General features: G+C 42.7%; 1 protein-coding gene across 1 annotated transcript in view; it reads left to right on the top strand.

Moving 5' to 3' along the window:
* Nucleotides 1-25,485, top strand: part of LOC139460978 (cilia- and flagella-associated protein 337-like) — a 129,181-nt gene that overhangs the window by 10,035 nt on the left and 93,661 nt on the right. Inside the window, exons 6-15 of the mRNA XM_071242439.1 lie at nt 919-1,075; nt 2,927-3,014; nt 4,995-5,128; nt 16,592-16,705; nt 18,806-18,923; nt 19,481-19,516; nt 20,061-20,125; nt 21,256-21,320; nt 22,554-22,713; nt 23,652-23,830. Coding sequence (XP_071098540.1) covers nt 919-1,075; nt 2,927-3,014; nt 4,995-5,128; nt 16,592-16,705; nt 18,806-18,923; nt 19,481-19,516; nt 20,061-20,125; nt 21,256-21,320; nt 22,554-22,713; nt 23,652-23,830 — 1,116 coding nt within the window. The remainder of the gene's footprint in view (nt 1-918; nt 1,076-2,926; nt 3,015-4,994; nt 5,129-16,591; nt 16,706-18,805; nt 18,924-19,480; nt 19,517-20,060; nt 20,126-21,255; nt 21,321-22,553; nt 22,714-23,651; nt 23,831-25,485) is intronic.

Genomic DNA, 25,485 nt, shown 5'->3' with positions numbered 1-25,485 from the left:
TATAACTGGAATACTGTTAAAAGTGACGTCAAACCCAACTCGCTCACACTATTGTACAGTCTCCAGTACCTGTTTCAAGTGAATCAAGATGTGATCTGTATCTTATTTTTTGCGATTTTTTCAATATTTATAATATCTGCCCAAAGTCTTGTTGGGTTTACTGGAAATCTAATTAAGATCAGATCTTAGTTCTCGCTATTGCTGAACAAAGATCTGAGGACATCCCATTACGGGTCATGTCAGAACGACCTTTCATCCGACCAATCAAACCGTTGCTTACCAGATCATGAAAGTGACAGTCGGAATGACAACCTCGAAAGTGTTAACACGGGGTATTCCGATTGTCAGTTACGGCCGGTATGGCTGATTCCGTCAAAATCTCTCGCTTCCGTAAACATTTGAAAGGAGGAGGCGTTGAAGAGTACGTGGGAAGCACTGCAAGACGATCTCAAACATATATTAGACATTCCAGAATGTTCGTTTGTTCAGTTTTCCAAATTTTAATCGAGAACTGTGTCAACATAATTTTCAAGCGTTGTCTTAAATGGAAGTCGCCAGCTTGAAACGAGTGCCGTAAAGCTCGAGAAAGCTGCTTTCTAATTGGCAGATGTCGACTTCTTGTTAGTCATTTCAGTGGTCGGGGTCGGTCAAAGTTCGCGACATGTCCCTCTGACGCGACCCGTAATGGGATGTCCTTAGATCTTTGTTTAGCAGCAGCGAGAACTAAGATCTGATTTTGATGAGATTGGGTTTACTGGCTAGAATATTTCTGACAGTGGCGTTAACAAACAAACAAACAAACAAACAACATGTTAGGGAAATGTTTGTTTCTATCAGGTCCAGTTGATTAGTAAATGTTGCATGATAGTGGGTATCCTTGATTACCTCCCTTTGTTACCCACAATGCCTTGTTTGCAGGAAGGGTCGATCTCCATGTGGGGTATGGACCTACGGAGTCAGCGCACCATCAAGACTGGCACCGACTCGTGTAAAGCCCGAGACTTGTGGGTCACGCACTTCGTGCCTCTGCAGAACATCAACAAAATAGCCCTAGCTTTCACCAGCAAGGAAATAGGTAAGGCCAATAGATTGGTTGGTTGGTTGGTTTGTTGTTTTACGCTGCACCGAGAAACAAGAAGCCTTGACCCTGATTTGTTTATTTGTTGATTTACGCAGCACTCCATATTCCTATATGACGGGGGTCTGTAGATAATCAAATCTTGACCAGAAAATCCAGTGATCGACATCATGAGCATCGATCCACGAACTTGGGATCGATGACATGCTTCAACCAAGTCAGCGAGCACCGAGAAGGAAGAAGCCTTGACCCTGATTTGTTTATTTGTTGTTTGCCTCATCTCAACTCAACCATGAACATTCCGGGGTAGAACAGGTCTTCTGCAAACCATGCTTGCCATAAGGGACGACTATGCTTGTCGTAAGAGGCGACTAATGGGATCAGGTGGTCATTGTGTCCCTATTGCTCATGATATCAATCACTGGATTGTCTGGTGCAGACACAATTATTTACATTGTAGACCAACGTCAATTATCATCCAAAACTGGCTCCCACAGGAGTTGATAAAGGTGGAAAAAATCCTCGGCAAGCCTCTGAGTTTTTCCACTTTTATCAACTCGTGTTGATATATTTGATATCAAAAGACACAAGGGTGAGATTCTCTATATAGTTGTAATATTGCTGAGTAAACACCACAATTTGAACTGTACTGATGAATATGTACTAAAATACATTCGGAATATTGGTATATTGCTTTTTTCAAAATTATGTGTGCCATATCCTACATCATAAGTGCCCAGGGCGCCCTCAAAATTAGAAATAGGGGGCTCTTATTAGAATATAATTTTGGTGAGAGAAAAAACAGAGTTGAAAGATCGTATATTTTGTGGTTTATGCTGACAGCCTGAAATGTTAGAAAGGAAATGTCTGTGACAGATATATTTTCCAGAATTTAATTGTCCATAAATAAGGGTGCATATAACACACGAGTGCGTATTATACATGAATAAATAAGTGTACATTGATCAATCTGAAGGGGTGCTAATTGGAATTGTTCACTAGCCAATATTTTAGCAAATATCGCCGTGGGTGCTTATTAGAGTGGGGCGCTTATTGCGTCGAATGCGGTATTTTCATTCTGTTGACTAAGTTGACAAGACATGCAGTTTGGAGTAGGTGATCTGAGGGTGAAATCTGATGTATGGGCCATTTCAGACTAAAAAAGAAAACATGATCAGAAAATTAAAGACAACATCACAGTGTGCAAACACAGTGACTCTTTTGTGCAATATGGGATTGGGTAGTCTGGCTCCCTGACTTGGTTGATGCTCATGATGTCAGTCACTTGATTGTCTGGTCCAGACTCGATTATTTACTGACCACCGTAATACAGCTGGAATATTGCTGAGTGCGGCGTTAAACAACAAACAAACAAACAAACAAACAAAACTTGAACGGGGCAATCCATTGAGTGGAAGATCAGCGCAATAAACAAACAAACAAACAAACAAACAAACAGACAGACAGTTACTATATATCACTTATTGCCAATTTTAATTTCATTTTGTTTATAAGTTAGGCATAGTGTGGACCCAAATCAGCTTCATGTAAGATGTTTTGAGAGACATTCAGAAAGTTTGGTACCTCAAAACTCATGGGGGTGTAATTGTTCATCTATTACCCCTGCTTTCGCTTGGGAAATACAAGGATTCTGACACTGTTTTTTTTAAATCAGGATGACACAAGTGCTTGTATAATACTCTCTGTACATGAATACTAACTATAATGTGTCGCCAGAGCCAGGACAGACAGATTCCTGCCACACCACCAGACTTCCCTAGTCTCAACATGGAAGTCATGTGAGGAGGTTTTTTCAGGTGAAATGACTTTTTCCGTTTGTTTTTTCAGCCATTTATGACCTGAGCAGCAAGATTGAGTTCAACTGTCAGTACAAAGTGCAGGACCTGCCCTACACGCCGCTGTGTCTGGACTACTGGTAACTACACACGCACTCAGACACACACACTCAGACACACTCATGCTCAGACAGGCAGACACTCAGACACACACATGCTCAGACACCCACAAGCTCAGACACGCACATACTCAGACACACACACACATACTCAGACACACACACGCTCAGACACACACATACTCAGACACACACGCTCAGACACACATACTCAGACACACACACTCACACACACACTCAGACACACACACTTAGGCTCACACACTCTCTCACACACACTCACACACACACACTCTCTCACACACACTCACACACACACACTCACATACTCAGACACACACACGCTCAGACACACACATACTCAGACACACACGCTCAGACACACATACTCAGACACACACACACACAGAAACACACACTCTCACACACACTCAGACACACACACACACACACTCACTCACACACACACTCAGACACACACACACACACTCAGGCTCACACACTCACACACTCAGACTCACACACACACTCTCACACACACACACACTCAGGCTCACACACTCAGACACACACACTCAGGCTCACACACTCAGACTCACACACACACTCACACACTCAGACACAAACACACTCTCAGACACACACACTCACACACTCAGACACACACACTCTCTCACACACACTCAGACACACACACTCACACACACACACTCAGACTCACACACACACACACTCAGGCTCACACACTCAGACACACACACTCAGGCTCACACACTCAGACACACACACTCAGACTCACACACACACTCACACACACACACTCTCTCACACACACTCACACACTCAGACACAAACACACTCTCAGACACACACACTCACACACTCAGACACACACTCTCTCACACACACTCAGACTCACACACTCAGACACACACACTCACACACACACTCTCTCTCACACATACTCAGACACAAACACACTCTCAGACACACACTCACACACACACACTCAGGCTCACACACACACTCACACACACTCAGACACACACACATACACTCACATTCAGACACACATACACACACACACACATTCAGACACACACACACACTCAAACACACACTCACACACTCAGACACACACACTCAGACACACATCATTTGTTTGTTAAAAATAAGAATCATAAGTTCTTATTTTCCTAAATTCAAGGGTTTTTTCACATTATATTTAAACAAATCATTCCATACAATATTGACCCTGCAGTCAGAGAAACATGACTTTGTGCCTCTACAAAACTATAACATACGTTATTACCATAATAGGAGAAATTTGGGAATGTTTCATTCTCATTGGGCAGTTTTTATTGACATTGCATGATAGTTGTACTGTGACCTGAGCAGGTCAAGACATGCACTGCATGATAATTGTACTGTAACCTGAGCAGGTCAAGACATGCACTGCATGATAGTTGTACTGTGACCTGAGCAGGTCAAGACATGCACTGCATGATAGTTGTACTGTGACCTGAGCAGGTCAAGACATGCACTGCATGATCACTCTAATGGTGAGGTGAGGTGAGGTGAGGGGAGGTGAGGTGAAATGGGGTTTAACGTCGCGTCCAAGATTATTGCACTTATATAGCAACGTGCATGCACGTGTGTGTGTGTTTGTGTGGTTGCTTGTACTAGTCTGGACTGATGCTGATTTATAGTGCTAGCACACTGAGATACCATGCCGCAGTTTAACATGAATATCCCACTCAGACGCAGTATACTGACTCCAAGCCGTCCAGTCCTTGTTTTAGCCCTTTAGGACGAGTGGCAGACAGGGTAACAGCAAGTACCATCTTTTAACGTCTTTTGGTATGACGCGGCCGGGGATCGAACCCCGGACCTTCCGCTCTCCAAGCGGACGCTCTACCACTAGACCACGGAGGCGGTCTCATTCTAATGGGACCTGAGCAGGTCAAGACAAAGCACTGCATGATGGTTCTCATCTTACAGGTCCAACCCTAACAACGTGAACGAGTCGATCCTGGCCTGGGGAGACGTGGGCGGCTTCATCAACATCCTCTTCTTCAGCTCCGCCAACATCGCCCTGTTTGAACGTCCACCAGCCCCAGCTGGGGAGAAGCAAGGTAGAGTTGTCTCCCTTGGAACATGAGCAATTCACTCTGCAGCACTGTCAATAATTTACTTTTCTGTTGAGACAGAATTAAAATTCATTTCAGTAATTGTTTGGAGCTGAATTTTGAAAAATAAGTTGATGTAATTGTTTTAATTTTCACAATAGGACATACATGTATTCTCATACTTACAACATATATCAAGACATGTAGAGTTCTAATGTTTGATTTCATGATTTGTTTAACATTTGTTTAATTCATTTAACATAGATGTGACGTGAGACTTTGTTTTAGATAACATTGGCTTGTTAATAACAGGATTCCATCTGACCAGTGTAGGATACTTGTGTGAGCTTGTTAATACCATGTAGGTGGCCCAGTCGTCTAAGGCGCCGCGATTCGCTGTGCAGAGTTGCGTCCCTTGGGCACGCCAGAAACCTATGATTGTGGGTTCGAATCCCGGTTCGCCCCGATTATGTTTCTAGGTTTGTCAGCACCATAACCCTGCTCATGGGTTTCACCGAAGTGATAAACGTCTGAGACCTGCATCACTTCGGGCTTTCCTCCCATATCAAGCTGACACGCAGAGATATAACTGGAATACTGTTAAAAGCGGCGTTAAACCCAACTTACTCATTCACTCACTCACTCACTCACTCACGAATACCATGTAGCTTACCTGTGAAGATCCGGGGTTGTATATGTCTTCAGCAACCCATGCTTGCTGTAATACCAACTATGCTTGTCGTAAGAGGCAACTAACAGGATTGGGTGGTCAGGCTCGCTGCCTTGGTTGATGCATGTCATCGAATCCCAGTTGATCAATACTCATCATGTCAATCACTGGATTGTGTGGTCCAGAATCGATTATTTACAGACCGCCGCCACATAGCTGGAATACTGCTGAGTACGGCGTTAAACAACAAACAAACAAACAAAACCTGACCATATAACTTGTATCCAATCTCATCATATAAGATCTTTTACTCTGATATGTTGCCTCTGATCTTGAAGATCTGATGACACCTTCAGGGATCAGCCAATCAGCATCAAGGGCATCAATCCACGCGATTGGGATACGATGACATTCTTCAACTAAATCAGCGAGCCTGACAACCTGATCTAGTAAAAGGCAACTAGCTGGATCGGGTGGTCAGGCTTGCTGATTTGGTTGATGCATGACATCGTAACCCAACTGCGTGGATCGATGCTCATGATATCAATCACTGGATTGTCTGGTCCAGACTCGATTATTTATAGACTGCAGTCATATGGCTGGAATATTGCTGTGTGCGGCTTTAAACAACAAACAAACAAACAGGGTCAGGGCTTCTAGTTTCTCGGGGCGGTCGTGTAGCCTAGTGGTTAAAGCGTTTGCTTGTCACGCTGAAGAACCAGGTTCGACTCCTGACATGGGTACAATGTGTGAAGCCCATTTCTGGTGTCCCCCGCCGTGATATTGCTGGAATATTGCTAAAAGCGGCATAAAATCATACTCACCCACTCACTCACTCTAGATTCTCGGTAGGAGTGAAGCATTCAGAGCAGTGATTTCTGTAACTGGAAATTGAACTTACACATCCAGTTCCAAATGTGCTTAATGAAGGCGTCAAAAACCTAAATGTGGAGTACCACTGAAGTAATATTTGTCTCCTGTGGGTTTTCTTTTGAAAGAAAGAATAGAAATTTGATTTTGAAGAAATGATGCCAAAATGTTTTAGAAAGCTGACATCTGATTGGCTAAAGGGCTCACACATATTGTCTCCGCGAATAGCTGCAAGATTGCTGACACAGTGTTATGCAATAATCACTTTCTCATTTAGATTGGGGGGTCAAAGGTGACTCAGCATTCTGTGAAGACAGACTTTCTCCTAGTCTAGCAGACCGCCTCCATGGTCTGGTTGTAGAACGTCCGCCTGGAGAGCGAAAGGTCCGGGGTTCATTCCCCGGCCGCGTCATACCAAAAGACGTTAAAAGATGGTACTTGTTGTTACCCTGTCTAGCGCTCGGCATTAAGGGGCTAAAACAAGGACTGGTCGGCTCGGAGTCAGTATACTGTGTCTGAGTGGGGTATTCATGTTAAACTGCGGCATGGTATCTCCGTGTGCTAGCATTATAAACAGCATCAGTCCGGACTAGTACAAGCAGCCACACACACACACACACATGTGCATGCATGTCGCTATATAAGTGCAATAATCTTGGACGCGACGTTAAACCCCATTTCACCTCACCTAGTCTAGCAGGAGTTTTGTGATGCTCTAGTGTTGACCTGTGGACTTTGCTTATATTTACAGCATGGCAGGGTGAGTGATGGTAACGGCTAGATGCTCGACTGTCCGCTGTCAGCTGCCGCAGCGCTCATAGGACTGACCGTGACAATCATCCTCGGTTACCCCGTGTATTGTCACTCTGTACAATCAATACCCTCGACCCATCAGGCCACATGTTTTGTGAACCTTTTAATGAAAGGCATTTTTTTATTCTCTTGACTCGAAAGAAGTACTTAGTTAAAAAATTCATTTACTGCTGTCAATACCCTCGACCCATCAGGCCACATGTTTTGTGAACCTTTTAATGAAAGGCATTTTTTTATTCTCTTGACTCGAAAGAAGTACTTAGTTAAAAAATTCATTTACTGCTGTCAATACCCTCGACCCATCAGGCAACATTTTTTGTGAACCTTTTTATGAAATACATTTTTTTATTCTCTTGACGTGAAAGAAGTATTTAGTTAAAAAACTCATTCACTGCTGTCAATATAAAATAAATTGTTGAATAATTATCTTAAAAACTTCAAAACACAACAGGGGCGGTCGGGTAGCCTAGGGTTTAAAGCGTTCGCTCATCACGCCGAAGATCCAGGTTTGATTCCCGACATGGGTAAAATGTGTGAAGCCCATTTCTGGTGTCCCCCGACATTGCTGGAATATTGATAAAAACGGCGTAAAACCATACTCACTCACTCAAAACACAACGCATTATGATAAATCATGGCATAGATGTAATGAAAAGGAGTTCTAACATTTAATATGTATTCCTCCAGCCCCACATTGTTTCCTTACCAACTTAACATCTTGAGGAATTGAAAATTATATTTTAACTTTGAAATTAAAAAAGATTTTTTACTAAATTTTGGGCCAGAAATCTGTAAATTAAAAAGAAGAAAGTCAGGCCTATTACAACAGGAAGTGATGGCAGCATCATCGTCTTTTGTTTCAGTAACCATGCACTGAATTTCTCTCTTAAATGAGTAAACTGACTGGAAATATAGTGGTGAATGTGCCCAGGGTATTTAGCTGAACAGAATGGAGATATAACACCCTGGATTATCGAGGATGATGTCACCATGATCCAGAACCCAGCACAGATGTAATGGAATGAAATTGTGTCTTGTAGTATCACTTTATATCATGCTGAAATTGAGAAAACAAAAAATCTTAAAAAATATCGTTCTAAATTAATTCCGAAAATGCTTGAGAAATTACACAAAGGAAAGAGAGGTTTACTTCAACCTGTTTTTTAGATACTTTGTTCCGGAGGTTTTTATCTACTTGGCCTGTGTAAAGTGTGATGCTCTAACAGTGGAACTGTTTGTGTGATCGGTTTCTTTCAACCAATCAATGTGTGCCAGGTAATCGTCATGGATACAGTTTGTGAATGATGGCTGTTTTCATCAGCATTTCACACTTCTTCCTATCAGCGCTGATGCAATGACAATATCTTACCAGGTGCATTCTGCAATACAATTTTTCTTCTTTTTTTTTCGTCCTCAAAATGTTTTTATTCGTTTCAATTTCATTTGCTTTTTGGATCAGCATTTTGTTCAGACTTGGATTGAAAGTTTGTCATTTTTGTCCCAATATTCATCTATTTTAAAGTGTTTTTATCTTATTGTGTAGATAGTTTGATATGACGCTCTAACTAGTCAGATTTGGTGATAAGATCTGTCTTTCTTAAGGCTTTGATATGGGTCATAGTTAGATTTAATTTTAAGATTGAATAAAACAAATAGTTCTAAAAGATAAATGTTGGATTTTTTAATTTTGTTGATAAAAAATGTATATGGTACCCAAAAAAGGATTTATCAAAACAAAACAAAAACAAAAAAACAAGACATCTGTTCAGTATGTAGGTTCTATATAATAGTTATAAAAAATTGCCATTTAACGAAATGCTTTGAAAGTTTGTCTCAGTATGTTGCATTGTATGGACTATTGGTCCTGAAAGAGCCGCTGTTTGCAGAGCTATGTAGAGTTGCTTCCCTTGGCCATGCTATGATCCGCTGTAAGCCTGCATTTATCCTGGTTATATAGCTGTTTGCCTGTCACCGTACACATCAGTAGTGTCATGGACGTAGACCCACAGGGCCTGTCTGATTTAGTTGTCAAAAGTTAGTTGTGGACTGTCCCCCGTATAAAGAATCTGGCGCCAAGTTATTCACCATGTCCGCCAGTAGGCTGCTTAGTATTTGGCTACAATCTAACAATGAACACAATGTACAGATGAAAATCATGACACGTTTTTCCTGTGCTTGTTTGGTCTTCAATGTTCTTTGGTTGTAGTATTCAGAATGCAGCTGTAGTCGACTTAGCCTGGTGTAATATTCAGTGTTTATTTCAGACGTTCAGCCTCATCTTGAACTTCTTCCATCACTTGTGTCGTCTCCCTCTCTCTGTTCATTTCTCCTACATAGTGAATACAGATATTAAAACCATATACATAATACTGTATACAGAACCATGTCCTAATGCAAAATATAGGCTAAGTAATGCATTAAATGTTGTCTGCTAGTATATGATTTCTAGTCGGATCAGGGGCACGGGTGGTCCAGTCGTCCAAGGCGCTGTCTTTTGCTGTGCAGAGTTGCGTCCCTTGGGCCAGAAACCTATGATTGTGGGTTCGAATCCCGGTTCGCCCCAATTATGTTTCTAGATTTGTCAGCACCATACCCGTGCTCGTCGGTTTCACCGAAGTGGTAAACGTCTGAGACCTGCATCACTTCGGGCTTTCCTCCCACATTAAGCTGACACGCCACGATATAACTGGAATACTGTTAAAAGCGGCGTTAAACACGACTCACTAACTCTAGTCTGATGAACCAATACTGTTGATGTTTGTTAGTATTTATGGAAATGGTTGGGTAGCCCAGGGGTTAAGGTGTTTGCTTGGATGCTGAAGTCCTGGGTTTGATTCCTACATTGTTGGTGTGCTTCTATGGCGTTTGTTGTCAGGTGCAGCACTCCTGATAAACTGTTTTCGTACAATAGGCCAAATAAATCACAGTTATTTCTTTATGACCCCATGGAGATTCCGGGTAGAATTGGCCCCGAGCAACCTATGCTGGTTGTAGGGGCGACTTGATGGATCGGTGGGCAGAATTGGTGACTTGGTTGATAGCATGTCATTGTACCCTGTCTGTGTGGATAAATGCTCACAATATCAATCACTGGATTGTCTGATCCAGACACGATTATTTACAAGCTGATCATATGGCTGGTTGGTTGGTTGCTTGGCCGTACTCAGCAATATTCCAGCTATATGGCAGCGGTCTGTAAATAATCGAGTCTGGCCCACACAATCCAGTGAATAATATCATGAGCATCGATCCACGCAATTGGGATCGATGACATGCATCAACCAAGTCAGTGAGCCTGACCACCCGATCCCGTTAGTGGCCTCTTACGACAAGCAAAGTCGCCTTTTATGGCAAGCATGGGTTGCTGAAGACGTATTCTACCCAGGACTCTTCACGGGTCTCATATGGCTGGAATATTGCTTTTTTCATCAAAACCATACAGATTAGCCCTGCTACTGATAATTTTATATATTAATTTTAGACAGATGCTAATTGCTTTAGTTTGGGTGGGCATAGTAGATAGTGGATTTGATTAGCTAGTTTTGTTAGCTGTACGTTGCTTGTTAGCGGATATATTGGCGCTAGTCGGGGGTTTAGTTGTAGATAGGCTTGGGTATGGGTCTAGGGTGCCGTTGTACAAAGCGATCTTAGCGCTAAGGTGATCGTAACTCCCATACCTTAACATAGATTATATTGGACCTCTCCCTTTTACAAATGATGGATCTGCTCTTGCAACTAGTTTTGTCAGTCACAGAGTGGCAATTTTACTGTAAAAATTGTATTTCTACATACACTGACACATTATAATGACAAGTTAATTGTCAGTTATCCCACACCTTCCTATAATCTGGCTTGTAAATAGTAGCTGTCCGGCAAAACATTTAGAGTCTACTCGCCCAAACTTGGCTACAAGCATTTCAGGGTTCACGCTAGGAGTTTTCTGACATGGGCCCTTCATGTGAAAATTTCAAATATTCCAGAGGTACACCCACACTTGCCCATACAGCACAATGTTAAAATGTCCCATTGTATTTGAAAATGTGAGCCTTTTTTTTTCAAACGTAGGGGCTAAAAGCACAAGACCCCACCCTAGAATTATCCCTGGCATTTGATGACCCGTGAAGATTCCGGGCTAGAATAGGTCTTCAGCAACCCATGCTTGCCGTAAAAGGTGACTATGCTTGTCGTAAAAGGCGACTAATGGGACTAACGGTCAGACTCGCTGACTTGGTTGATGCATGTCATCGATCTCAATTGCGTGGATCGATGCTCATGATATCAATCACTGGATTGTCTGGTCCAGGCTCAATTATTTACAGACCGCCGCCATATAGCTGGAATATTGCTGAGTGCGGCGTTAAACAACCAACCAACCAACCCTGGCATTTGATGCTAGTTTGATGTTATTATTAGACAATTTCTAGACAGAATTTTACTAGACTCCAGCTTCTGACTTGCACCTAACATTAAAGACTGCGCTAGAGCCAGGTAACCCTCAGTCATGAGGTATTAAAACGCTGTTTGATTAAACTAATTTTGGCTTCACAACTGATCCTGTTATATATAGGTTGGGGGATCTGGGAGATCAAGACGGTAGGTAGATTGTTGTATATTGTTGACTTACTAATCATAGCATTACAGAAATTTTTTTCAGGATTACAAAATTTAAAACTTTTATATTCTTGTCTATATGTTTTTACTTTAGCATTGTATAGGATTGAAATATTTTGTAGGAAATAGTTGTAGCTATTCAGAGATTTGGTGATAAGATCTGTCTTTCTTAAGGCTTTGATATGGGTCATAGTTAGATTTAATTTTAAGATTGAATAAAACAAATAGTTCTAAAAGATAAATGTTGGATTTTTTAATTTTGTTGATAAAAAATGTACATGGTACCCAAAAAAGGATTTATCAAAACAAAACAAAAACAAAAAAACAAGACATCTGTTCAGTATGTAGGTTCTATATAATAGTTATAAAAAATTGCCATTTAACGAAATGCTTTGAAAGTTTGTCGCAGTATATTGCATTGTATGGACTATTGATCCTGAAAGAGCTGCTGTTTGCAGAGCTATGTAGAGTTGCTTCCCTTGGCCATGCTATGATCCGCTGTAAGCCTGCATTTATCCTGGTTATATCGCTGTTTGCCTGTCACCGTACACATCAGTAGTGTCATGGACGTAGACCCACAGGGCCTGTCTGATTTAGTTGTCAAAAGTTAGTGGTAGACTGTCCCCCGTATAAAGAATCTGGCGCCAAGTTATTCACCATGTCCGCCAGTAGGCTGCTTAGTATTTGGCTACAATCTAACAATGAACACAATGTACAGATGAAAATCATGACACGTTTTTCCTGTGCTTGTTTGGTCTTCAATGTTCTTTGGTTGTAGTATTCAGAATGCAGCTGTAGTCGACTTAGCCTGGTGTAATATTCAGTGTTTATTTCAGACGTTCAGCCTCATCTTGAACTTCTTCCATCACTTGTGTCGTCTCCCTCTCTCTGTTCATTTCTCCTACATAGTGAATACAGATATTAAAACCATATACATAATACTGTATACAGAACCATGTCCTAATGCAAAATATAGACTGAGTAATGCATTAAATGTTGTCTGCTAGTATATGATTTCTAGTCGGATCAGGGGCACGGGTGGTCCAGTCGTCCAATGCGCTGTCCTTTGCTGTGCAGACTTGCGTCCCAGAAACCTATGATTGTGGGTTCGAATCCCTTTTCGCCCCAATTATGTTTCTAGGTTTGTCAGCACCATACCCGTGCTCGTCGGTTTCACCGAAGTGGTAAATGTCTGAGACCTGCATCACTTCGGCCACATTAAGCTGACATGCCGCGATTTAACTGAAATACTGTTAAAAGCGGTGTTAACCCAACTCACTCACTCTGGTCAGATCAGCCAATACTGTTGATGTTTGTTAATATTTAAGGAAGTTGTTGGGTAGCCCAGGGGTTAAGGTGTTTGCTTGGATGCTGAAGTCCTGGGTTTGATTCCTACATTGTTGGTGTGCTTCTATGGCGTTTGTTGTCAGGTGCAGCACTCCTGATAAACTGTTTTCGTACAATAGGCCAAATAAATCACAGTTATTTCTTTATGACCCCATGGAGATTCCGGGTAGAATTGGCCCCGAGCAACCTATGCTGGTTGTAGGGGCGACTTGATGGATCGGTGGGCAGAATTGGTGACTTGGTTGATAGCATGTCATTGTACCCTGTCTGTGTGGATAAATGCTCACAATATCAATCACTGGATTGTCTGATCCAGACACGATTATTTACAAGCTGATCATATGGCTGGTTGGTTGGTTGCTTGGCCGTACTCAGCAATATTCCAGCTATATGGCAGCGGTCTGTAAATAATCGAGTCTGGCCCAGACAATCCAGTGAATAATATCATGAGCATCGATCCACGCAATTGGGATCGATGACATGCATCAACCAAGTCAGTGAGCCTGACCACCCGATCCCGTTAGTGGCCTCTTACGACAAGCAAAGTCGCCTTTTATGGCAAGCATGGGTTGCTGAAGACGTATTCTACCCAGGACTCTTCACGGGTCTCATATGGCTGGAATATTGCTTTTTTCATCAAAACCATACAGATTAGCCCTGCTACTGATAATTTTATATATTAATTTTAGACAGATGCTAATTGCTTTAGTTTGGGTGGGCATAGTAGATAGTGGATTTGATTAGCTAGTTTTGTTAGCTGTACGTTGCTTGTTAGCGGATATATTGGCGCTAGTCGGGGGTTTAGTTGTAGATAGGCTTGGGTATGGGTCTAGGGTGCCGTTGTACAAAGCGATCTTAGCGCTAAGGTGATCGTAACTCCCATACCTTAACATAGATTATATTGGACCTCTCCTTTTTACAAATGATGGATCTGCTCTTGCAACTAGTTTTGTCAGTCACAGAGTGGCAATTTTACTGTAAAAATTGTATTTCTACATACACTGACACATTATAATGACAAGTTATTTGTCAGTTATCCCACACCATCCTATAATCTGGCTTGTAAATACTAGCTGTCCGGCAAAACATTTAGAGTCTACTCGCCCAAACTTGGCTACAAGCATTTCAGGGTTCACGCTAGGAATTTTCTGACATGGGCCCTTCATGTGAAAGTTTCAAATATTCCAGAGGTACACCCACACTTGCCCATACAGCACAATGTTACAATGTCCCATTGTATTTGAAAATGTGAGCCTTTTTTTTTCAAACGTAGGGGCTAAAAGCACTAGACCCCACCCTAGAATTATCCCTGGCATTTGATGACCCGTGAAGATTCCGGGCTAGAATAGGTCTTCAGCAACCCATGCTTGCCGTGAAAGGCGACTATGCTTGTCGTAAAAGGCGACTAACGGGATCGGGTGGTCAGGCTCGCTGACTTGGTTGATGCATGTCATCGTTCTCAATTGCGTGGATCGATGCTCATGATATCAATCACTGGATTGTCTGGTCCAGACTCAATTATTTACAGACCGCCGTCATATAGCTGGAATATTGCTGAGTGCGGCGTTAAACAACAAACCAACCAACCCTGGCATTTGATGCTAGTTTGATATTATTATTAGACAATTACTAGACAGAATTTTACTAGACAGAATTTTACTAGACTCCGGCTTCTGACTTGTACCTAACATTAAAGACTGCGCTAGAGCCAGGTAACCCTCAGACATGAGGTATTAAAACGCTGTTTGATTAAACTAATTTTGGCTTCACAACTGATCACGTTATATATAGGTTGGGGGATCTGGGAGATCAAGACGGTAGGTAGATTGTTGTATATTGTTGACTTACTAATCATAGCATTACAGAATTTATTTTTCAGCATTACAAAATTTAAAACTTTTATATTCTTGTCAATATTTTTTTACTTTAGCATTGTATAGGATTGAAATATTTTGTAGGAAATAGTTGTAGCTAAAGAATGGGATGAAAAAGTATTGAAATTTGTTTCTGATAAAATTACGTCCCAAATTCTTGTACCTGAATGACTTCACCTTAGAGACATAAGAACCCTAGGGAGGACAGGTTGCCCAGTCGTCTAAGGTGCCACAATTCGCTGTGCAGAGTTGCATCCCTTGGATGTGCCAGAAACCTATGATTGTGGGTTCGAATTCCGGTTCGCCCCAATTATGTTTCTAGCTTTGTCAGCACCATACCCGTGCTCTTGGGTTTCACTGAAGGGGTAAACGTCTGAGACCTGCATCACTACGGGCTTTCCTCCCACATTAAGCTGACACGCCGCGATATAACTGGAATACTGTTAAAAGCGGCGTTAAACCCAACTCACGCACTCACTCACTCACTCTGCTACCTGATGGTTTTTAATGTTTTGGGGAATCTGGTTCAGCATCTTTGTTGATTGCCTGTCATCCTACCTGACAGTGTAGGACATGACTTGTAATATCAATCACTGGTTTGTCTGGTCCAGACTTGATTAGGCTTCAAAAAATAAAAGAATTGGATCTCAGGCAACGACTTTTGAAAATATAGTGGGTGGTGTTTTTTTTTTTTGCTTGTTCAAACTAGTATGTAACCCGATATACAGTTGTGTACCATCAACCTGGGAAAGGGCCTCCCTACATAAACAAGCATACAAAGTCCTATTGCTGCCATGACCATAACACAAGATACGCAGTAAAGCAGTGCGATGTAAAGATAAGTAACGGTGTGCTATACTGGATTGCGTTTTTAAGAATTTGAATTTTTTCATATTTTTTGTAAATGGAAATAAAAACGAAACGAAACGAAACGTGCAGCAGAATTTATGATGATGTGGGGGTTGCCTGAGAACCAAGACTATTATTTTTTTGGCCTTATGTACAGGCCATAGCATTTATCTGAGTTTGCCTTAAAATTGCCGTCATGACCATAACACGAGATGCACAGCAAAGCAGTGCGCATGTAAAGGGAAGTAACTGTGTGCTATATTGGATCGTGTTGTTTTTAAGTATTAGGATTTTTTTTTTAAAATTTAAAAATGGAAATAAAAACAAAACATGCGGCAGACTTTAAATGCTGCGGGCTGTGTCTGAGAGCCAAAACTATTATTTTTTTAAGCCTAAGTGTGGCGTTTGTCTGATGTGTTACTGAATGTTTTCCAGAGCCGTGTCTGAACGTGCGGCTGGCGGACATCTTGGGTGGTCGCTACAAGAACGCAACTTACACCAAGTACGAGGGACATCGAGAGAAGGCCAAGGGCGAGTGGGTCCGAGAAGGTCAGTGTCACACGTCAGGGTTTCTTAAGATGCTGGGGGCATGGGTGGCCCAGTCATCTAAGGTGCTGTGGTTCTAAGTTGCGTCACTCGGGCACGCCAGAAACCTATGATTGTGGGTTCGAATCATGGTTCGCCCCGATTGTTTCTAGGTTTGTCAGCACCATACCCATGCTCGTGGGTTTCACCGAAGTGGTAAATGTCAGAGACCTGCATCACTTCGGGCTTTCCTCCCACATTGAGCTGACATGCCGCGATTTAACTGGAATACTGTTAAAAGCGACGTTAAACCCAACTCACTCACTCACTATTTAGATCCATGGTGAGAAAGGGGCATGGGGGGGCTAAAGTCACCATGCAGAGTTGCCTCCCTTCAGACCATGTGACTGAGTCAGTTGACTGAAATCATTGCTTATAGCGGCCCAGTCTTCTTAAACGACTCAATTTGCCGTGCAGGTTTGTCAAAAACCTATGATTGTTGGTTCGAATCCTGGTGGGCGGTGGGGAGTCCTACTGGTGCAAGCATTCGCTCGTCACGCCGAATACCTGGTGTTGATTCCCCACATGATAACTGACACTCAAATGCCAAAACAATAGCGAACAACTGACAAAAAACATTAAATTTAATTTAATTAACAAATAGGTGAAAAAAGGGAACTTTCATTAAAACAGTATGACTGTAAAAAACAACAACATACTGCAAGATGCATGGTTGAGTGAGTTTGAATGGGCGGAAATGAACGTAGGTGGCAGGGACTCAGAATTATTTTGTACTGTCTGCCGTAATTAATAACTGAGAACATAAAACTTTATGGAATTTAACAGGGCAAGTGAAAGTATTGCAGGCTTAAAGACATTTTTCAAGCCCTGTGGTTGAAGCATTGCCTCGTTACATCAGACCCATGTTCCGAGGCAAGTGAGTTAACTGTAGGGCGGGGATGGGTAACTCAGGTACCCGGGTCGGAAGGGTACTGAGTAGGACCCGGAGACCCACTGGACTACCCGGCCCCATGGTTAGTCACATGATATATTGTCTAATGACTAAAATTATCTGGAACTCTATAGTTATATTACAAGTCATTAATGTTCGCATTTCTTTCTGACTGTGCACCCATTCCTTCTGATTTTTCATATGGTTGAATAAAGATATAACTTAAGTCAACTTCAGTGTATGAATGACCAGATTGTTGAATACATGTATCTAAATACGTTTTGCCAGGGCTATGCTAAAACAGTTTCCAATCAGACATTTTAAGGCATCTCCCGAGACCTAGAGCGGGTACCCGGGTAGTAAATTTGGACTCGTCCCAGCCCTATTTAACTGTCTATAAAAGTCCAGTTTCCACCCTTGCCGAACTAGGCTGGTATAATGGAGTTACATTTTGGCTGGACTAACGAGTCTGTGCATTGTCCAATCAAAATCCCACAAAGAAATCGAAATCCGGTTTTTAAAGCGTCATGCAGTTTTCGGTCGATTGCAGGATTTGCAAAGCATGTGCATCGCCAACTCGTTGTCAACAAATATTTTCTTAATCTTTTCATGTTTTTAATCAAGGTGCTCACGTGATTTGAAGCACTTCGCGATGTAAGACTCGTTTTATTGCAATTTAGATCTTGATAATCGAACAGATCGTCTTGACTGGGCGCGCTATTTTGTTTGAAGCAAATGCAAGTGATACGAGAGGTGGAATCTGATTGGTCCATAGTAGAGGCTCAGAAGGGACATATCTTGTAAGAGCCACAGGTGGCACTACGGTCGAGCCCAGGAATACCAGCCTTGTTCGGCAAGGGTGGAAACTGGACTTTTGAAGTCAGTAAACTCTCCTGCCTCGGGGTGATGCATCAGACCATGGGTCAAGTTCCCAAATGGCGTGAGGCTTGTTCTTGGAGTCTCCTACACAATCATTGCCAAAAGTGGCATCAATTTCCCCTCACTCACTTGACCATTGCCTGACTGGAAGTATATGTGCTCTACACCTGGGCCCACTTGCACAAAGCCATCTTAGCGCTAAGATGATCTTAACTCCCATACTTTAACATAGACTGACGATAGTCTTAGCGCTAAGATCGACTGAAAGATTTCATATGTTCTTGTATTTTCAGTTCGGTACTCTCAGTATCTGGAATGTTTCATCAGCTGTGCGACCACCACCTTGAATGCTGTTGTGATTGGCTGGATGGAGAAACATACATCTGTCAATCAAAACATTGAATTGATGAGGTGAGTTGTGATTGGTTGGATAGAGAAATATACGTCTGTGCCCGACACCTATGTCTGAGAGCTTTGCTGTCTGTACGCCCGACACCTGTGTCTGAGATCTCTGCTGTCTGTATGCCCGACACCTGTGTCTGAGATCTCTGCAGTCTGTATACCCGACACCCATGTCTGAGATCACTGCTGTCTGTACGCCCGACCCCAATGTCTGAGAGTTCTGCTGTCTGTACACCTGACACCTGTCTGAGATCTCTGCTGTCTATACGCCCGACACCTATGTCTGAGATCTCTGCTGTCTGTATGCCCGACCCCTATGTCTGAGATCTCTGCTGTCTGTACGCCTGACACCTATGTCTGAGAGTTCTGCTGTCTGTATGCCTGATACCTCTGTCTGAGAACTCTGCTGTCTGTACACCCGACCCCCATGTCTGAGATCTCTGCTGTCTGTACGCCCGACACCTCTGTCTGAGATCTCTGCTGTCTGTATGCCCGACCCCATGTCTGAGATCCCTGCTGTCTGTATGCCCGACACCTCTGTCTGAGATCTCTGCTGTCTGTTTCAGGGGTGCACAGCCAAACAAGAAGGAGATTCAGAGACAGTAAGTCAGTCGAGTTCATCTTCATCCCCAGCATCTCATGAACAACACAGACATCTTGATAACATTAGGCCAGACTTTTTTCTTATTTCTTTCCCAGAGTTTGATAGTGAAAAATTTGGCTGATAAAATAATAAAATATAAATGCATTTTGGATTTTTGTAATCATCTTAAAGATTGATGAGGATTTCTAGGTGATTTAAAAAAAAATATCCTTGGCCTCGTTTGGGTCCTTATAAATATTATACCTAAATCTGACTGCGGCATTTGATTTTTGTTGTCAAAGCATCCTTTGCCGTCAGCTGTACAAAATATCTTGTCATTGTTATTTTTTTCTTTCTGATTTATTTATTTTTGAAATCGAATTCATAAATCAAGCAAAAAATATGTAAGGCCTAATAGCCAACTACAGATCAACTGACCTATACAAACAAACAGACAGACAGACAGACAGACATACAAACATACAAACAAACAGATTTATGCTTCACTATGTATGTGTTTCTATACTTAGTATTTGAGGAAGCAAATGCTTTTGTTTTTTCAGATCTGACTTTACTATATCTCAGGGTGTCAACTCGTTTGACTACAATGATCGTCTTAATCTCATTGGTGAGTAAATGTATGCTCAGAGTTCACTGGTTGTATGCCATCACTCATCCCTAAACCTTTGTACATTCGATCGGACCCGTGAAGATCCGGGGTAGAATAGGTCTTCCGCAACCCGTGCTTGCCGTAAAAGGTGACTATGCTTGTCTTAATGGGAAACTAACGGGATAGGGTGGTCAGGCTGGCTGACTTGGTTGATGCATGTTGTCGTATACCAGTTGGATGGATCGATGCTCACTGAATTGTCTGGTCCAGACTCACTTATTTACAGACCGCTGTCATATAGCCGGAATATTGCTGAATGCAGCATTAAACAACAAACAAACAGTGGTCTGGACCAGGCTTCATTATTTATAGACTGATTATTTAAATCTGGAAAACTTGTAGACTCCAAGTTAAGCAACAAACGAACAAACAAACACCATCAAATCCCTTGTTATTTGTGAGTTTATGAGGAGGCAGCGTACTCTTAATATTTCTGATAAATGGTACTTTTATTTTTGGAGATGAAATGTGTCTTTATTGTAAGGTACATCCTGAAACAATAATTGCATAAAAACACACATGATGAAGACAAAACTATTGAATGCATGCTTTAACCATGGAATGACTTTCATGAAAGTATTTCATATGAGTAATGACTTCAATGTGTTTCATCACGTTGTTTCATCATGTTGTTTCTTCACGTTGTTTCATCACGTTGTTTCATCACGTTGTTTCTTCACGTTGTTTCGTCAGGTTGTTTCTTCACGTTGTTTCATCACGTTGTTTCTTCACGTTGTTTCATCACGTTGTTTCTTAACGTTGTTTCTTCACGTTGTCACATCACTTTGTTTCATCAGGTTGTTTCTTCACGTTTCTTCACATTGTTACATCACTTTATTTCATCACGTTGTTTCATCACGTTGTTTCTTCACGTTGTTACATCACTTTGTTTCATCACGTTGTTTCATCATGTTTCATCAGGTTGTTTCATCAGGTTGTTTCATCACGTTGTTTCATCAGGTTGTTTCTTCACGTTGTTTCATCACGTTGTTTCTTCACGTTGTTTCTTCACATTTCATCACGTTTCTTCACGTTGTTTCATCACATTGTTTCATTTCATCACATTGTTTCATCACTGTGTGTTCCAGCTACGGCGGGTGTCAACAACCACGTGTGTCTGTGGAACCCCTACGTCGTGTCCAAGCCAAGTGGCGTAAGTGCTCAAGTGTATAACCAAATGATTAATATGGCTGGAGTTTTGTTGAAAATTATTTAAACTCCATTAGATGTCCCGTATAAACTCTATTCAAATTGTTTTATTCATTGCAAACTGAAAGACCATAGGCCCATAGTTCCACATATTTACAAGGTATGGGTGTTTCTTCTAACTAACAATGCATGAGGTATGTAAAATGCAATATTTTGTAATAAAGTAATATTTGAAGTTGACATGAGTATGCAAAATAAATTTATATTTGGGTAAGTTATATACTTGTTTCTTAATTGACAATAGAGTTTACACACAAGCATAAAATGATACTCATTTTCTACAACATTAAGGTTACAAGATGTACAGATATTGTTAGACTTTTTGAATATACCTTTATAGATCTTTAAATCATGATATCCTGCTCTGAACTGTGCTAGGGATATAAAGTATAAACTCTACTAATGGCAACCTCTCGGTATGAGCTCAGCTCACCACTCACTTGATCAAACCAAACTCACTGACTCCTCCAGGGGTGGTCGGGTAGCCTATTGGTTAAAGCGTTGCTCATCTGGCAAAAGCCCTGATTCGATTCCCGCATTGGAATGTGTGAAGCCGATTTCTGGTGTCCCCCGCTGTGATATTGCTGGTATATTGCTAAAAGCGGCGTAAAACCATACTCACTCATTCTGGTGTCCCCGCCATGATATTGCTGGAATATTTCTAAAAACGATGTAAAACCATACTCACTCACTCTGGTGTCCCCGCCATGATATTGCTGGAATATTTCTAAAAGTGGCGTAAAACCATACTCACCCACTCTGGTGTCCCCTGCCGTGATATTGCTGGAATATTGCTAAAAACAATGTAAGACCATACTCACTCACTCTGGTGTCCCCCTCCGTGATATTGCTGGAATATTGCTAAAAGCCGCGTAAAACCATACTCACTCATACTCACTCACCCACCCACTCATTCAACCACCCACCCACTCACTCACTCACTCACCCACCTACCCACCCACCCACCCACTCACTCACTCACTGACTGACTCACTCACTCACCCACTCACCCGCCCACTCACTCGCTCACTCACTCACTCACTCACTCACCCACTCACCCACCCAAACACCCACTCACCCGCCCACTCACTCGCTCACTCACTCACTCACTCACTCACCCACTCACCCACCCACCCACTCACTCACTCACTCACTGACTGCGTCCTCCCCTGTGCAGGTGCTCCGGGGTCACATGGCGAGCGTGGTGCAGGTGCAGTTCATCACCAGCAGGGGCCAGCTCATCAGCTTCTCCAAGGACAAGGTGCTGCGAGTGTGGGACGTGCAGCTGCAGGTGTGCATCCAGCGCCTGGCCGGCATGTTCCCCAAGGGGCCTGAAGGTGAGAGACAGACGAACAGAACAAGCCAGAACGAAATACTCTAAATCTGGAAATTAATGCGTCTTTAAATTATTGTCTGGAAGGTAATTTAAGGTACCGACGTTTACTACAATATCTGAAAAACTATCGGACCTACTCCAGTGCAAAAAATGCAAAAAGTGCGAGTGGTCTTTGCTCGCATTAATCAACTTCGCATTTATGTCCCCAAAATGACAGTCAACAATAAGACAGCCTTACAGCACGGTTTGGATAGCGGAAATACCAACTTGAATATAAAAACAATTCGGTTTATTGAGCAGCAGTTTTGGAGAGTCGCATTAATATTAAGTTGCATTTTTGGCTAGGGGTCAGCAGTAGTATTATAGTATGGAAGGTAATTTAAGGTACTGACATTTGCTTCAATATCTGAAAAAATATCTGACCTACTCCAGTCAAAGTTGGTATGAGATTATTAAACAGTCATACATAACTGGATGTTACATTTTAAAAACAATCAGTGCATGAATAAGCACGAATACGGTGTTAGTGTTGGGCGTCTCAACATGCGTGATTCCTGTGCACCCTTTCGAGTTAATTGGTTCAACTGTATCATATGGCCCTGTGACGCAGGGGTAGCATTATTCAGATGGCTGTTACAATGAAAGCCTGTATAAGTCAACTATGCTTAGAGGCGACTAACGGGATCGGGTGGTCAGGCTCGCTGACTTGGTTGATGCATGTCATCGATCCCAATCGCGTGGATCGATGCTCATGATATCAATCACTGGATAGTCTGGTCCAGATTCGATTATTTACAGACGGCCATCATATAGCTGGAATATTGCTGAGTGCGGCGTTAAACATCAAACCAAACCAAAACCATGGAATCAAAGAAATCAACAAAAATTTAGATTTCCGAGAATCATTTAGATTCTACCCTTTCATGGATCTGCTTCCAGTGCAGAGTACCCTGTTCTTTGACGAGGGCAAGGACCGCAACGGGAACGACCGAAGTCGTCTTTTCATCACCTTCAACTACCAGCTGACGGCCATGGACATGAAAGTCGAGATCCGAGACCGCATCATGTCCCATGAGAAGCCCATCGTAGCTGCCCTGTACAATAACACGTACAACCAGGTGAGTGTGTTCTCCTAGCATGAGAGACCACATGTCCCACAAGAAGCCCATCGTAGCTGCCCTGTACAATAACACGCACACCCAGGTGAGTGTGTTCTCCTAGCATGAGAGACTGCATCATGTCACACGAGAAGCCCATCGTAGCTGCCCTGTACAATAACACGTACAGCCAGGTGAGTGTGTTCTCCTAGCATGAGAGACCACATGTCTCACGAGAAGCCCATCGTAGCTGCCCTGTACAATAACACGTACAACCAGGTGAGTGTGTTCTCCTAGCATGAGAGACCACATCATGTCCCACGAGAAGCCCATCGTAGCTGCCCTGTATAATAACACGTACAACCAGGTGAGTGTGTTCTAGCATGAGAGACCACATGTCCCACAAGAAGCCCATCATGGCTGCCCTGTACAATAACACGTACAACCAGGTGAGTGTGTTCTCCTAGCATGAGAGACCACATGTCACACGAGAAGTCCATCGTAGCTGCCCTGTACAATAACACGTACAGCCAGGTGAGTGTGTTCTCCTAGCATGAGAGCACATGTCACACGAGAAGCCCATCGTAGCTGCCCTGTACAATAACACGTACAACCAGGTGAGTGTGTTCTCCTAGCATGAGAGACCACATGTCACATGAGAAGCCCATCGTAGCTGCCCTGTACAATAACACGTACAACCAGGTGAGTGTGTTCTCCTAGCATGAGAGACCACATCATGTCCCACGAGAAGCCCATCGTAGCTGCCCTGTACAATAATACGTACAACCAAGTGAGTGTGTCCCCTAGCATGAGAGACCGCATCATGTCCCAGTAGAAGCCCATCGTAGCTGCCCTGTACAATAACACGTACAACCAGGTGAGTGTGTTCTCCTAGCATGAGAGACCACATGTCCCACGAGAAGCCCATCGTAGCTGCCCTGTACAATAACACGTACAACCAGGTGAGTGTGTTCTCCTAGCATGAGAGACCACATGTCACACGAGAAGCCCATCGTAGCTGCCCTGTATATTAACACGTACAACCAGGTGAGTGTGTTCTCATAGCATGAGAGACCACATCATGTCCCACGAGAAGCCCATCGTAGCTGCCCTGTACAATAACACGTACAACCAGGTGAGTGTGTTCTCCTAGAATGAGAGACTGCATCATGTCACACGAGAAGCCCATCGTAGCTGCCCTGTACAATAACACGTACAACCAGGTGAGTGTGTTCTCCTAGCATGAGAGACCACATGTCCCACGAGAAGCCCATCGTAGCTGCCCTGTACAATAACACGTACAACCAGGTGAGTGTGTTCTCCTAGCATGAGAGACCACATGTCACACGAGAAGCCCATCGTAGCTGCCCTGTATAATAACACGTACAACCAGGTGAGTGTGTTCTCCTAGCATGAGAGACCACATCATGTCCCACAAGAAGCCCATCGTAGCTGCCCTGTACAATAACACGTACAACCAGGTGAGTGTGTTCTCCTAGCATGAGAGACCACATGTCCCAGTAGAAGCCCATCGTAGCTGCCCTGTACAATAACACGTACAACCAGGTGAGTGTGTTCTCCTAGCATGAGAGACCACATCATGTCCCACGAGAAGCCCATCGTAGCTGCCCTGTACAATAACACGTACAACCAGGTGAGTGTGTTCTCCTTGCATG

This window comes from Haliotis cracherodii, unplaced genomic scaffold (genome assembly GCF_022045235.1).
Source record: "Haliotis cracherodii isolate W230 unplaced genomic scaffold, xgHalCrac1.p SCAF_14, whole genome shotgun sequence".
Lineage (NCBI taxonomy): Eukaryota > Metazoa > Mollusca > Gastropoda > Lepetellida > Haliotidae > Haliotis > Haliotis cracherodii.
This window is presented reverse-complemented; position numbering and strand designations above follow the sequence as displayed.